This window comes from Leuresthes tenuis, unplaced genomic scaffold, assembly GCF_036924035.1.
Source record: "Leuresthes tenuis unplaced genomic scaffold, fLeuTen1.0.hap1 SCAF_14, whole genome shotgun sequence".
NCBI lineage: Eukaryota > Metazoa > Chordata > Actinopteri > Atheriniformes > Atherinopsidae > Leuresthes > Leuresthes tenuis.
The window spans coordinates 13,597,974-13,614,256 of NW_027325368.1; the positions used below are offsets into that span (position 1 = coordinate 13,597,974).

Here is a 16,283-nt window from a genome sequence, read left to right on the forward strand (position 1 = left end):
TGAGATTATACACTGTTCCTTACAAGTTCTTTGCAACTGTGCATTGAAAATTGATTGATGATTCCCCAACAGTTTGGCACAAAGCGGGGAGAAATTGATTGGAAAGACTAAGTATCCCTTATATCAAATCCTGACACCTTTACCCATCACCAGCTCATCATAGTATCCCTAATACAATGAAATTGCTCAGTGAAGACAATGAAAATAATTTACATAGATATACGTTGATATATATGATGAACTAAAGCTTAAAAAAAAAAAATGTACACATTGAAAAATACATTTATTGAGCGGCAGTAGCAGCATATATATATATGCTGTATATAAATGCTGTATAAATCAGACAACATGTTCTCAGTAGGCAAAGACAACAGGCTGACCAACTTCCAGAATAAAGCCTAATGGCAAATGCAGCTGCCACAGACATCAGCCACTGATACTTGAGATCTGACATTTACACTTCAGAATGATTTCAACATGGCCACTCTCAGCTTTCATTTCTTAATGTATTTATTTCACCGCAGTATTCATGCACTTCATTGGCAATTTTGTTGATCCACATATTAAACTGATATTGATTCAAATTGATTCTCGTTTAAATTCTAATGGGTAATTATTGCAGCCCATTGATCTTTTCGTGCTTGGACATGCTATTATTACCTGTGTGAAATATTATCTCTCTGGCAGGTCCCTCTATAGTCTATAATGGCGTTGTTGCCTTTCTGGACTTTCCCCAGCTTCTTTCATTTCAAGGCCACTTCGCACTAAATAACAGCGGAAGACAGTCTGTGGGCTTTCTGCCGTCACCACACCACACCTGGGCCTTGGCTTCCTTCCTGCCCTCCCCGGGAATTCCTTACTTTCACCACCTGCAGAGGGACGCTAGTGAGAGGGAGAGGAAGGAGGACCCACTCCATTACACCTTCCCTCCCTCTTTAAGGCTTGGCTATGCAGTTTTATTCCCTCTCATCACCATTAGAGCAACATGCACAGGCTTGTTAGGTGGTAGAATCCTGATTTTCCCGCACCTCAAATATGAGATAATGCACATGTGTATATGCAGCAAGTAAGCCTCATTAAAATAGGGTTTGGTCTACTTTGCTTTTGTAACAATTACCACACCCATGAGAAACATCTAAAAAGTACATTTTGACAACCTACTCAACCTGGGTCCTACTACAAAATTTTTTTGTTGTTAGTGTCCTCTGCTGGCTGCAGCTTGAACTAAAAAAAAATGTTAATGTTATTTTCCTCCATATTTCTGCACCGTTACAGGTAATACACAGGTTGTCGTAATCTATCTATCCTTCTGATTTTGTCCTTTGTTTTGTGAGACTCTGGGAAAATAGACAATGGGAAAAGTGATGAAACAGTGGAGCCAGGAGCTATGACAAATGTTTGTGACTGATACTCCAGTTGATGTGAAAGAAACCTGACACCAGGTAGTGCTCAGCTAGCTTGAGCAGAGTGCATCATATCATTACAAATGCATACTGTGCATCAATGTTTAATCTCTGCACTTCAGATTCTACGAAGCTGCTCAGTGTACAAGGTCACGGAAAATATTTCATGTAAGCTATCAAAGTTTTTATTGACAACAAATACAGAATGTTGTTGTCAGGCAGTACATGGAAAAGTTTCACATCATTTAGTGTCTTCTTGGTGTGGTGTCTTATCTTTTCTTTTTTGTTTTGAAACCCATTGGGTCATTTTTTAATTTCTTTGGGGTTTTATTGAGGCCAGCTTTTTATTTTTATTCCAATAGCAATCTCTTTTTATCGCTTGGGTAATTTATAACCATTCTATTTAACTTATAGTCCTTTTACTTTTTAGCTTACTTAGTGAATCATTTTTGTCATTTTGTATGAGTCAAGTTATGGGTGTGTTGTAATTTCATCACACTGCACCATAATTTGGTTGCTTTGCATCTCGGTTTTCCCACACGTTGACATTCAATTTGTTGGATATCAGGCAAGATCGCTAATCCCCAACACTCAGTTTGCAGCTTCATCTGTCAACTCCATTGAAAGGAATCCATTGTGGTTATTTCTCGACCTATGTAGTGTCTCATTACATCTTTTTATTATTTTGCATCTCTTTGCAGACAATTAATGTCAGTTTGTGTTGGGTGTTGTATACAATTATTTTGTTTTACCTCTCTTCAAGTTGTTTCACCATCCAATCATTTGTCTCCAGTCATTTTTAGTCATTTCATTTTTGCTCCTTTCTGTGTAATCTTAGTTGTTTTGTGTCATGATAACAGCAGAGAAACATTACTCCCTGGGCTTTTTTGCTGGTATGTCATTTCATGAATCTGTCCAAACATTTTTGAGTTTGCCATTATACTAAGTTCACTATATTAATGTAAAGCAACCCATTTCAGCTTTTCAGAAAGATAAAAATCAATGGACAAAGCTAATAGACCTCCTAAATCTGCCTACTGGTATATCTCATGTTTCAACCAATGAACACACTGCATCCAGTTTGCCTTGTCAACATAATCAGACAGCCGTCTTTTATTTTGTGGGGGAGGGGTAAAATGGATAGAACAGCAGAAGGAGAGACAGAAACAGAGAATGACATGGCAGTAAAGGTTGTCCGATGCAGGACTCGAGGCAGGGCCGACTGCAGCAAGGACTATAGCCTCTGCACAACCCGCTACGCCACCGACCACCCCAGACTGTTGTCTTTTTACTTTTCTACCACAGGTCTTAACCAGACACATCCTGGAGTCTTTCCTGGCAGCCTGGCGCCAGGTTTTCCTAAGAAAATATCTTGTCAAAATTAAATAATGCTCCACTGTTTATTTACATGACACAACTCAAACAATGCAATATCAATACTCAAATAAGCTGTTTACATCTAACATGTTATACACAGAGGCACAGTATTATGAGATATATGAGGTACAAATAATAGGTCGTAAAAATAATAAGTGTTCACATAATCAATGCAAGAGCAACAACTTCATTGCAATTGTAGGTCCCTCTGTGAATGAAATTGTTACCCTACACAAACAAACGGTAAGTAAAAAAAAATAAAAGAAGCACAAAAATGTCCATGGTCATCATCTCATATACAATGTCAACAGTTAGCCTGAATAATAAACAGCTGTCTTCCCCCCGGCCCAAAGTTTATTGTATAAGTCATTGACAGATGACAAATTGAGTAAGTCAAATATTAAATATATTTGTGCCCTTAGTTTTTCTCATAGAAAAAACATTTATTTTCCCAATAATGTCGCTTGTGTAAATAAGAATAGAATAATAATAATAAAAAAAACATACTGCCACTCTTATAGAATATATAAGTACAAGTACATATATATATATGTATGTACTTGTATATTTAATCAAAATATTTTTATATGATCTCTTTCAATTAAACACACACAAATATGCATGCACACACACACACACACACACCCATGCTTGTATCAAGAACAAAAAGAAAACTTACACACAGCTTTTAAGGTCAAATACATTTCAACATAAGGATGACCTATCAGGTTTAAAGAAGCCACTTTTGTGCTACACATGTATAGAGGACCGTAATCTAAAAAATAAAAAAAATGCATAGACTGCATAGATAAAATAACAAGATCTTGGATGACATGTAGAAAAATGTAGTCCAATTTATACATATTTGTTCCTTTGCTTTTCTATGTTCTTAATTCCAAACTGTTTTTAATACCAGACAGCCACAGCAGTGAGGTGCCTCTTTGTCAGCTACAACTGTACAGTTAGTTAAGGGTTTCAATAAAAATAGGTTTTGATTAAATAATGTATTTAAAAAAATGCAACTATAGGTATAAGTTCAGTTGATTTGTCAATAAAATGCTAAGCAACAACAAGTAAAGCAGCCACAGTAAAACACATGTTGTAACCATTATGTCTAATTATGAGACATTACAGTTATAAATGTATTTTTATTATTATTTCCTTTCTCTGCTAATTTACAGTTCATACAGAAAATAAAGGTATTTTTGTTTTGTTTTGTTTTCTTAAGAGAATATCAGGTTAGGGTAATCATTAGAATGCCCACAACATCCAGGTAAAATCCCCAGTTAAAGTCTGTGTCATCACCCGTTTCACACCTTTCATTTACTGAAGTCCTTTGTTCAGTCTTCACTCGCTACGTCTACTCTCAGTTAGTGTCTGTCCAGATGATCAGCTTTGTCCTACTTACTCCTTTGTGAGCCAATCATCACCTTGGAGACAAAGTTGACTATAGCACTTGCTGGCTGCTCAGGGTCATGCTCTGCAAACAAGTGACATATGTTGTCCATGGAGGTGCCAGTTTTCCTCGCCACAAAGCCAAAGATCCTGCAAAGGTGAACCAAAGTAGTTAATAGCAGCACTGCCACCTGCCTCTAACTGACTCAATGCCGTGAAAAATAGGTGTTGTTACTGTGTCCTGGTTACAGCTTGGTGAAAATCATAATCATCTGCTTACTTTGCGGAGGGATAGCCATCTTTTTTCCACCTATGAGCAGTAAAAATAGCATTATCAACTTACAACAAAGATACTATGGCCACCACTCTCCTCCCTTACACCAACCCCACATTCATCCCGCCCCCAATTCCCACAGCTCTCCTCCCAGATTCAGTGTAAAATACACTGAATCTAACTATATTTGTATAAAGACATTTGTTTTGTATTTCTTCACAACAACTGACTGGAATAATAGCAGGTTTCTCAAGCAAAAACAAGTGACCAGCACTCTAGAAACCCAGAAATTGCACGTGTCACATAAATAATACTCACTTTCTATCTTGAGGGTCCAGAGCGCAATATATCACTGTATTGACATTGTAATGTCTCCTGAAAAAGAGCCTGAAAAAATAAAAAATTAAATAAATAAAATTAAGAGATTGACAGAATTTGATGTATCTTTGTATGAACAGTGTAAAGGTGTGTGTGTGTGTGTGTTGTACTCACTTCCTCTGATTGTCTGTGAGGGTGATTCCCTGTGAAGAAACTTTGAAGTGGACCACAGTGGAGGTTGGTGAAGGGTTAGCGCTCAGGCTCATACTGGTGGCTTTCTGCACTGCTTGAACGCCTGTTAGTGACTCCATCTCAACAGAGCCCAGGTACCACACATTACACGCTGCGGCAACAAACACATCCAAATTACACTTAGCATTTTCCAGTGACACAATGCATAATAACAGGACTAGGAAAATGACTCATGTCCAAAAACAGTCCCATAGCTGAGTTGCACCCACAGACTTTGTAAGTATTTATTCTTATGTGTTTGTCAGAATATTTATACATAGAGAGTGACCTAAGAAGCCAGATTACCTGCACCCTGTTTTAACAGCTCAGCAGCAGAGTTAGTGACTGATTGGGAGGTATTCTCCACAACATTATCGAGAGGATCTAAAAACAAGAAAAAAAAAAAAAAGAAAATCAGAGATCAACAGCTACACCACCAGGTATAATCATTAAATGGCCAAGCAGGTAAACAAGCATTTTCAATGGTCTGTTAGGGGAGGCTGCAAAACTTAAATAAAACCTACTTTGTGCGCTAACCATCATTTCTTTAATGAATGAAATGTGACGAGTGTGTATATGTGTGAATCCGTACCTCTGTCAGGTATGATAAGTCTGCAAGGCAGGGCCAAAGGAGTGATTGAATGTTGGCAGACCAATGCAGTTAAGCTTCCTGTAAAACAATAGCATGTGAAACAAAATGATGTGCACAACAACACCTACTGTTTATCTGGCATCATTACACAAATCATGAAAGTGTAAGAAAGGAAACACATACAAAGAAGAAAAATGCATAATTTACATAAAATATAATAAAATACAATCCTTATTGTGTTTTGTAAATACAAAACATAAATTTAAGTAGTTTATGCACGTGTCCCAGATACATTCATGCAATTATAATAGTGTACAAAAATACCACATAATTCAAGGGAAAATACTAAAATCATTAACACTGAATTGATAAAGTGCTGGAAGCCCTTCACTCGTATTGCATGGTGCTTTCTTTGATTACAAAAAAAGACAAGAAAAGAAAAGAAAAGAAACGAAAAGAAACAGTACAGTGCACCACACGCCAATAGAGGGCAGCATTGTTCATGTAGACTTGATATTTATTGTCATAACCAGTGTCACTGGTGTTGGTCAGCTACAGGTTTTAGCAGAAGAGACACTCACCAAAATAAGGCTCATTGGGACAGCCCTTCAGCCGAACTCCTTTCTGTGTGCACTCAATCAAGAAGTGGCGCACTAATTCATTGGATAAATCTCCTCCTGTGAGAGAAATGAAACCAACAGAGACGAGCACTTACTCAAAACAGTAAACAATCGATCTGACACCCTAAATAACTTCTACCGAGTACCAAATATGATTTCCCACCCTCAAAGAGTTGCGTGAAACGTATGACCCCATTCAGTGTGACCAGAGATTAAAAGGATTATGATTTAACCGAAGCGACTCTGAGGGGGCAGAAAATCATCAAACGTGAGGAATGTCCACACAAAAGCTCGGAATAAAGCTTGTTCCTTAAGGTGGGTTGGGTTTCACATTTTTAAGGAGTTACGACACCTCGAGCTCTCAGTGTGGCGCTGGACTGTGTCATGATGTCACCCACAGGTACTGTTGGACTGCAGAGAGGTGTGGGGAGCGATGTGGGGTTCTGGGACACGGAGTGACAAATTTCCTCTTGAAAAAACACCGAAAAAACTAATTCACTTGCAATGGAAGGAACATCTTCTCAGTTAAATTAAACCAAAGATGTCATAAATTCTTATTTTTGCTTTATTCTAACTATATGTATTTAGGCTAATTTATAGTTCATGAAACACCACATAAAAACAGACATGCAATATCTTTGCATTGACAAAACAAAAGGAACAACAACAAATCACTGCCCGACTATAATAAACTGGGATTTAGTCATTGGGTCAAAATACTTAATTTTCATTTTCCATTGTTATTTACTTCAGTGTATTAATGCCACTCCTGCAACTATTTTGGCATTTCAGCATGAAGACTTTCACAGTGAAGAAAAATGCTGAAACATTACTAAGCATTGATACTTAGTTTCTAACATCATTTTACTGTAGAGAGCGTAAACTTGAACACGACAGCGATTCTATTTTCCCTTCATTAAACATTTTTGCCAGTCGATGACCACAAAGTCATGAAACAACCATTGCAGTCTGGCTGCTGCTATGCCACTTGGGTAAATTGTCCACAACCTTTTCCCTTTTTAGAGATTATTGAACTCTTTCATTTTGTCAGAGAAAGGAAGGCAACACTCTACATTTGTAGCATTGGTCTAATTTAACCTGATGTCGCTTTGAAGCTTACTTGGAGTTTGTTGACTGAAGGCCTTTTACGCAAGAAAGTAACATTTGATACACAACAGACTTGTTTTTTTCCTGTTCTAACCATGGAGCAAAGTTTTTGGGGATTTTTTCAAACATTTTTTTTTTGTTTTGTTTAATTCAAAGAAAAATTACCTGTAAAGAATTATGTTTCAGCCAAAGGGAGGCTGTTAAAACATCCCCATCCCTTGCGGTTGCAAAGCACATAAAGGAATCCTTTGTTTCCTTATGTGACGTTTTTTTGTCAGAAAATGTATAATCTGACTTGTTTCTGACATGCACTTACTTTGTTGAGGTTTAATGTCCTTCAGCCCCTTTTCGAATAAGAACATTTATGGTTATCATCACTCAATCAGCCTTTGTTTTCATGTTCAAACGTGGCCAGAGAATGTTTGGCCTGACTTGCCAGTAAGCTTTGTTGTCATTCCAAAAACTATCCCTTCCTCTATTCCCTTAAATATGCAAAACAAAAAAATAAACGAGGTAGTAAACAACCAAATAAATATATTGTGACCATAGTTCTGCAGATATAACTTTTATATCAGACAGTTATGTGGGGCAGGAAGCTATTCTGAAGAAAGCCCTGGGATCAGAACAGGCTCATGGGCCCAGCATGTCCTTTGTTAAAAGGTGAAACTTTAGATTTACATCTAAGGCTATCATGCAAAAGTGGTCTGTTTGGTTTCATCATGATGATGCCCAGGAGAGAAACAGAATGATGAGAGTTCGCTCACAAACAGAGAGAGGGACTCTCAGGTTCCATCATGAATGTGAGTACAGTGGGATGTAACTAAAGATGGCTTTGGGTGTGATTGTGTTATGCATGATTCCCAGGATGTCCATAGTTCAGGACCAACAATCCCTGAAATCCTAACCATGACAACTGAAAGTACTGAGCCAAAAACATTTCATTTTTTTCTTAATGTGAAGACTGAAAGCAGAGGGCAACTAAAGAATTTAGCTCTATATAAACAGCTCTAAATTCAAACGCACAAACCTGAGAGTACTAAGTCAATTTCACTAATAGATGTTCAATAAAAAAAGGATTGCAAAAAAAATTCTTCTCATAAAACCAATCTTACTATTAAAAAAAAAAGAAAAGAAAACAATACTAGTATAAATCAGCATTTATGTGACCTACCTTTTTTGCTCTGTTGGAGAACTGAGGGAGGGGGTTTAGCCACCTTCATAGCCAAACCATAGGCCCCTTTGAAGGAGTGGCTGTCTCGCACAATAAAGCAGCCAGGCTCCTTGTCCTTCAACACTGAAATAGCTACATGAAGACAAACATGGACTGTGAAGCTGAAAAAGTTTACTCCCTTTATCAATGTCAACCAAAAGTGAATATTGAGCACCCACCTTGATCCCTTGAGATATCTGGCTTGTACCAGAATTTTGATGTGTCCTGTACAAACTTTACAGTCACCTGTTTGCTAGCTAGTACATCTGGAAAACATGGTAACACATAAAAGTATTTATCTGTGCATGATAATCAAAACATGTGACACCCACGAGGCCGTTAGCAAACCTTGGCTTACCTGGCAGAGGCGAGGCTGTGCGGGGTGTCTGAGCTGACAAGTCAGGCAGGACATTGGGGAAAGGAATGCTCAGGGAGCTTCCACTGTGGGGACTTGAGAATCCACTAAGGGCTGGAGAGGCTGTTCCCAGTGAATGCTCCCCATCCGACACTCTCTTTTTTTCCGGCAATAGAGGGGGTTGATTCTGGGGAGCATGTGACTGATTCTGCCCGTCCAGGGAGGTAAGAAGTTCTGCGTCAAGGCCCATATTAAGACAGTCTGTGCCATAGCCGTGGCCCAAGTCATCTTGCTCGTCAAAGCTTTGGGTAGGACTGCGGCTGAGGGCATAGCAAGCCATACGGCTTCGCTGACTGTTACGCGGAGAGCTGTGGGCATTAGGGGCGGGGTGAATGTGGGGGTGGTGTAAGGGAGGAGAGTGGTGGCCATAGTCCAGTGACACAGAGTGCTGTGGTGGAGGTCGGGCAGAGGAGTAGTTGCTCGTGGAGGTGTGGAGGTTCAGGACAGGATGCTCTTGCCAGGACTGGTTCACAGACGGGCTTCTGTGATGACATTTAAGAAATTGAAGACTTGTAATTAATATGAACATGTGGCTAGGTCAGGCAGAATATTAACTTCAAACATCTTTAATGTGGTAGTAAAAAACAGGTCATGTTCCTTTGAGTCAGATCTCTACCTGTCCATCTGCTGATGGGTCCCAACAAGGGAGGCAGAGTATGAACTCAGCATCCTGTGGCAGTTGAGGGAGGAATCTGGCAAAGTCTCCATTACAACATGACTGATCTCAGAATAGCCCTGTGGATCTGTGTGGGTGTCAAAGAAAATGAATTAAAAAAGGCTTAAATTCTACAATGTTTCAAATAAACTTATGAACACATTAACTTGATGGTATATCTTTTCTGGAAAGAAACAAAAAAAAAAATCAAACATTTCTGGAATTTGAAGAGCTGCTTATGAAGAATAAACAACTCAATAATTAAAGAAATAAATATAACAAAACAAAATGTCCTTAAGAGAAGCTCTGTTTGTTTTATTTTTTTTCATTTTTACTGCCACAAACATGAAATATTGGAGTTTACATAAAGGTAATGCAAACTCTCCACATGGCCTTGAACTCAGCTATTCAGTCTATATATATGTACATATAAAACCAATCACGAATTACCTCCGCCCTAACCCATGGAGTCAACAAATCAAACTCAACTGCAGCTAGAAATGAAAAGCTTACTGCCATAATTATCTGAAAGCTTTACTTAAATCAGCCATAGTCTGAAGGCCACACATCAGCCAAAAAGCTATGGTTCCAGCCCAGTTTTTACAGCCAGCTTTTCTCTGGGTTACTTTTATAGAAACCAGAGGTGCAAAGTTTAAAGGCTTGCTGGTTTCTCCATGTCCTCGTTTCTCCTCTGAACACACAGAGACACTTTCACAGGGGAAGGAAAGTTTTTTTTGTGCCATGCTTCCTGATCCATGGTAACCATGGAGATGCAGCCGAAGTGAATGCAGGGATTCTTGCCTGGTTGTCTGAGGTGGTAAGAGGCACAGCAGGGGCACAGATATACTCCCAGGCTCTACAAGCTTTTCACATACTGTAGATCTCCATGGACACGAAAATGTCAAAAAAAGAATGAAAATGAAATTGTGTCTTCATGAGGAGTGAAAAATGGTGACAGGAAGATTTATATATATTCATATACACTGGGGAGAAAACAATAATGATCTCTGAAGCAATAATTCATCTCAATGGTATTTTAGAATTTACAACAAAGTCTATAGAGGCTGGTGCTACAAAGCATTAAAAACACGCAGGGAGTTTTCCACTTGGATGAAGAAAAAGAAAAAGAAAGAAAAATCCAAACAGAAAAAAAACAACAACTCTGTTTTAATTTAGAGAACAATGTCAAAGAAAGTTTTTTTTCACAAAGAAATTCCACAAATAGCTGAGACTGGTTAGGAAACTCCCTAATTTTGTGAGACATGAGACATATTTGCTTTGAGCCTCTGTCAACAACAATGTCACCATTATTGGGTCAAATCACAGGTGAACCAAAATGACCCTGTTGTAATGACAGAGGTTCCAAACACGCAGCGAGAGGGTAGACATGAAAGAAGAATCCTGCTTGCACCTCTCACTCACTGTTAGTCTCTTCTCCCTCACAATACTGTATTGGTTGAGAAGAGAACAACACAAAACAGCAGAGATGTAAGAAAACTTTCTAAATGTTTTGATGTTACTGTTCCAACTGCATCACCTCTGATGTTTAAATGTGCCAAATCCAGAAAAATCCATCTGTAAAATCCTTTGTTAGGTTTATCTTTGTACTATTTTTTAAAATATATTTTCATGTTAAGTTTTTCTGACCAAAACCGTAAACCAACCGAGATTTAAAAGAATTCTGTGCCTACCGTGATTTGTTTTGTAGCTTCCGTAAGACTGCATGCTTGGAGGTGGAATTTGCCTGAGATCAGACAATTCTGACATATTTTTCACTGTAAACGCAAAGGACACAAGTGTGCGGCATTAGCTATGCAGAAGCATAGGTTCAGATCATATAAATCGGGTAACTATGAAAGAAAACAAATTATATTTACCATAAGGTGTTGGCGGAGAGACGGGGAAGGCAGGGGTGGGTGGAGCCATGTCGCTACCGGCCTCTACGCTGTCTACATCTGTGCCCTGGGCTCTGTAATCTGCACTGTCACTTCTGTACAATATGGAATGCTGAAACAAACATCACACACACACACACAATGCATGTGGAGACCATTATAGCAAAATAATGTATGAGATAGAAGAAGCTTTTTTACATACAATCATATGCAAAAAATGTTGAATTACCTGGGACTGAGGGACACAAGAGGGATATGTCCGCTGGCCCCTGTACTCTTCTGTCTCACCCCACCCTGAGTTACAGAAGCCTGGGTGATCCATTACATCCCTCCCTTGGCAACTTAGACTCCGCATGACACCCACTCGCCCGTCACTGGACTGGACAGCTGCATACACACAGGGAGGCAGCAGTGAGGAGGTCATTAAATGTCAAGAGGTTTACAAGCATCACTGATTTCAAGTAAGTAAGTGCATAAAAACAGCCCAAAAGGCAAATAGTTGTGTCTGTGGTAACTTTCAGAACCGCTTTCAGAAAATGTATTTTTCCAGAATAAAAGTAGCTATTTCATATCAGTATAGGTAAATGAACAAGAAACGTGATATATGAGGAATAATAACAATGACACAATTGAATTCATCTTACTTCGATCAGACACAGCTAACATTGAGGTTTGCCTCTACTGTTTTGAGGAGACAGCTGGGGAATGCCAAAGGTCTGGCTGTTGGACTAATAGAGGGCGTGGAGTGTGTGAGTATGTGTGTGTTGTGGGGCAGGGGAGGTGTTGTGAGTCCTCTAAACAGTGCTGCCACTCATCACCAGGGTGTTAATTTGAGCCCTCACAGTGAGGTCCAACCTCTCAGCTCTGAAGAACGCTAATGATGCAGAAGTGTTAATGCCTGGGATCATTACTCACTTTTGTCTGGTGCAAACAGTGTTGTATGCAGACTTAACAGTGTCTTTATACCTGCTCCACACGGACACATAACTTTGTGACACGACATCAGTTTTCACACAATCATATGGCTTTCGTTCAGATTTGATCAATTTTGTTGTTTCAAATTAATATATTTGGAAGTTATTAGAGTTAATGTAACTTAGGCCCTGTGATGCACTGGTAACCTGTCCAAGGTGTACCCTGCCTTTCACCTAATGGCAGCTGGGATAGGCTCTGATGTGACGTGAGAAAAACGCATCAAGTGGTTTTATGGGATTCAGTATGTTGCCCAAGAATAAAGGCATGTAGATGTGTAGTCTGGCTAAGATGGGGATCCAACCAACACATTTCTAACTGAAGTGTGAGCAATCCACCTCCTTAGCTACACGCCAGCACTGACTAATGCACAATCAATCTTTCCTTATTATATGGAAAAACACCTCAAACATTTGTTGCCACACACACGTTATTATCGAGACCAGATTCATTCTTTTTTTCATGAAATACAAATATGTTCTTTTCATGGGTATAGTCACATTTGTTTGCATTTCTATAAGTTAAACACTTCAGCAAAACGAAACCCAATCTTGTACTTTGAACAGATACTTTGTATTATTCATGTCAGTCTATTCTTGTTGAATAAAGAAAAAACATTTTAACAAGTAAGCCTGACAAACCCTATCCTGCTTCATTCAACAACTAATGTAAAATGACTTCAACCACAGTAAATAAGTTGGATACACCTAAGAACATTATGTTGTTTCAGGCCAAATATATTGAGTCAAAACAATGGAATTGCTTCATGCTGAAAGAAAGTCATATAATTGCATTTTAATTGTTGCAATGTTTCTCCTCCCCCGTCTTCCCTGTTGTTTATTTTCTTAATTCAACAAGTGTTTGATTTGCAAAAAGCACATTTCTATTTAGTCAATAAAAAATGTACCATGTTTGACATTTTGGGTATATTTAGCGATGTTCTTTAAAAGATGTGACAAACAACAGAGAAAAAGAAAAATTCTCCCTTCCAGTGCTAATACATTTGTCAACTAATATGACATCTTGAATAAGCATGGAAAATACAGTATTGTGAGGCAACAAAGATTTGGCTACAATTTCCAGAAGGTTGGCCATGTTACAAAAAAATAAAAAAACACCTGTATATAAAGACATAGCATTCGTAGATTTTTTTTTTTATGTTGTTGGAATCTTAGAATATAACGTAAATCTCTTTCAAGTAGTATCACAAGTAAGGTAAATAGGTAAATAATAAATGGAATAACGGAACAAGTTAAATTAAGCAGGTAAACTATGGTCATCGCACAAGAGCCTTGTTTCTTAAGAAAATTCTACAAGGCAAACTCCCCAGCCAAGTTCCTTTAAACTTTCAAAAAGGAGCTATGGAGTATGTTTACATGCACCAACCAAAGAATACGAAAAGACAAAACCCACCACTGCCTTTTTTTTTTATCTGCTAGATAATCAACTGCAGAAGCAAAAAAACCTACAAAGCAGTTTCTCTGCCTGGTTCCTACAGCTTGTTTTTCAAATTAGCAAATTTAGCCTTTGGTGTTTGTTTCTCAGAAAGGAGCTCCTGTGTTGATATGCACAGACAGGTAAGCCTTTGGAATCAAATGGAAAAAACTGCGCCTGCGGGCTCACTTGTTCCTCCTCTGGAAATTCCTAAAGCCTCCCCATCCTGTGCCCCATCTGCAACCAAACGCTCATGCTGTGATCCATGCAGCCAACATGGCTTTCCCTATTCTCTCTGACTCACTGGGTTTTAGTTAAAAAAAAAAAACTTTAATCAACACTACAGAACACAATAACTGCTAAGAGCAAGTTAAATATGAAAATCTGTCAAAGCATAAAGAGGTTCTTATTAAGTTTACATTCCAAATGTCACCTGGTGTTTCTCTGATCATGTCCATCATCATAATGTGGCTGCAGGATAAACAAATTGGAATTTTCCAAGCCTTACATTTCTATCACATTGGATAAGAACAGATGGGATTGGAGATCACTGATTTAATCGCTGAACATCAAAATAACTTTGTTGGATATCTATTGTAAATACAAGAGTGATTATGTTGCATAACCACTGTTTCGTTAACAAACCTAACAATCAAATGGGACATTCTAATCCAAGAGTCAAAAGAGTTAAATTGAAACTGTACAAACAACTTTGTACAAAAATGTATTCTAAACATGCAGTCTCTGCAATCAAACAGCAAGAGACAGCGATGTTCACAATGCTTGATGACAGCTGCTCTGTTTCTTCATGTACCTTGCTGATCCTGAACTCAGATAGCTACACAGGCAAGTCTGGACGGCGCTCTCTCCTCAGAAACATACTGAAAACATCTGAAATCCTGCCAAGAATCCTGCTATTTCTGCCACTAATTCTGCCAAAGAGAGGGAGAGAGGTTGTGCTTTATGTTGAAGGAAAAGAAAAGTTGAGCCTTGTGGAGAGGAACTATTCAGGTTTGAGTATTTTTAGATAATAAAAATAGCCTAATTTTTTTTATTCTTGTTTGTCATATCCAGAAAAGTAACTTCTCTGATAGAAAAAAAACACACATTTATTTTCAAGTCCACACCACACCCAGACAGTCTGACTAGCTTACCTGTCTGCTGTGTGTTTTTCAGGGGTGCTTCATTAGTATCGTTGAATCTGAGATTGATGCCATTTGAACGTTTGCCAACTGAGCCGTTGATGTGCGTCCCACCGTTCCTCTTAACGGAGCTGCTGTGGCTCGACACCGGCATGAAAGTGGGATCCAGGTCCATAATCAGCTGATTGAGCTGATCAATGGAATTGTCAATATCCATCGTTAGAGATTTGAACTCCTCATCCCGTTTGTTGTTATTGTTATTGTTGCTCACAGCCGGTTCTTTGTGAGGTGCTGTGTTTCTGATAGCATCGCTTGTTGTGTCCCTGATGGGTTCCTGTGGCTCAGACGACAGACCCGCTTTGGATGAGGTGATCCCCTGCTTGTTCCCGGGGTATCTTTCTGAGTCGTTTCCGTCTTCGGGCATGTAGATAAATTGCTGTGCAGCAACCATCTGCTGTTGACGAACCCAGGACTGTGTTGAATAGCTTCCTTGTCTGTACACGTGCTGCTTAGGTTTGGGAGCGCTGCTGGGATTAGAAGAGGCCACAGAGTTGCTCCTGGAGCTAAGACAGGCCCTTCTAGCCTCTGCATAGGATCTCTCATACTCCTCCAAAGGAGGAGGTCCAGCATGATGCAGGTGGTGCTGGCTTTGATGTTCCTCTCCTCCAGGACTGCCAAAGCCATCTGACAGCAGCGAGTTCTGACTGCTCTTGTGGCACGATGATGACAAGGTCCCAAGGCTATCCACGCTGTGTAGATCATGAGCCGCGATGACTTCATCATCAAGGATGTCTGTTTCCCTCTCGCGGGGTCGGTTGTCTCCATTGATGTGCACTTTTGCTGGAACTGTCTGCTGAATGCCCACTCGTGGGCCTTGATCATCCATCTCCTCAAGTGAGGGATCCTCAACACCGAAACCACTTAGAAGCCTCTTCAACTGGACCTTTTCCTGCTGGCTAGGGCCCTGGTTGGCTCTGATGGTGTTAGTGGAGGTGACCGGTGTGGGTCTGTCTGCCCACAGAGAAGTGCTAGACAGGCCCGAGTCACTACTGACGGAGAGGGCGTGGTCACTATGGTCAGGGCTGGAGGTGGCGGAGGTCGTGCGGGCCCCTCGTCCCAGCGTGGCCTCTTCTCCGTTGGGGCTCCTCTTGCTTGCCTCTTTGTCCTGGGTTAGGCCATGAGAGCGTGGTGCTGCAAAATAGAAGAGATGCAGCGCTTCATACAGTCAGCTGGTATGGGCACA

At 39.6% G+C, this 16,283-nt stretch overlaps 1 protein-coding gene across 5 annotated transcripts in view; it reads right to left on the reverse strand.

Moving 5' to 3' along the window:
- Positions 1 to 2,789: 2,789 nt before the first annotated feature.
- Positions 2,790 to 16,283, reverse strand: part of LOC140269522 (tensin-3-like) — a 31,662-nt gene continuing 18,168 nt past the window's right edge. For 4 of the 5 annotated variants that reach the window (XM_072364659.1, XM_072364660.1, XM_072364658.1 and 1 more), the window contains 15 exons: positions 15,053 to 16,231; positions 11,722 to 11,879; positions 11,475 to 11,604; positions 11,289 to 11,372; positions 9,559 to 9,685; positions 8,886 to 9,424; positions 8,707 to 8,793; positions 8,489 to 8,620; positions 6,172 to 6,267; positions 5,591 to 5,668; positions 5,305 to 5,382; positions 4,942 to 5,110; positions 4,768 to 4,836; positions 4,456 to 4,485; positions 2,790 to 4,325 (listed from right to left, as the gene is read on the reverse strand). In XM_072364659.1, the coding sequence (XP_072220760.1) occupies positions 4,181 to 4,325; positions 4,456 to 4,485; positions 4,768 to 4,836; positions 4,942 to 5,110; positions 5,305 to 5,382; positions 5,591 to 5,668; positions 6,172 to 6,267; positions 8,489 to 8,620; positions 8,707 to 8,793; positions 8,886 to 9,424; positions 9,559 to 9,685; positions 11,289 to 11,372; positions 11,475 to 11,604; positions 11,722 to 11,879; positions 15,053 to 16,231 (3,101 nt within the window). In that variant the 3' untranslated portion in view covers positions 2,790 to 4,180. The remainder of the gene's footprint in view (positions 4,326 to 4,455; positions 4,486 to 4,767; positions 4,837 to 4,941; positions 5,111 to 5,304; positions 5,383 to 5,590; positions 5,669 to 6,171; positions 6,268 to 8,488; positions 8,621 to 8,706; positions 8,794 to 8,885; positions 9,425 to 9,558; positions 9,686 to 11,288; positions 11,373 to 11,474; positions 11,605 to 11,721; positions 11,880 to 15,052; positions 16,232 to 16,283) is intronic. The other variant, XM_072364662.1, reaches the window with a different exon arrangement.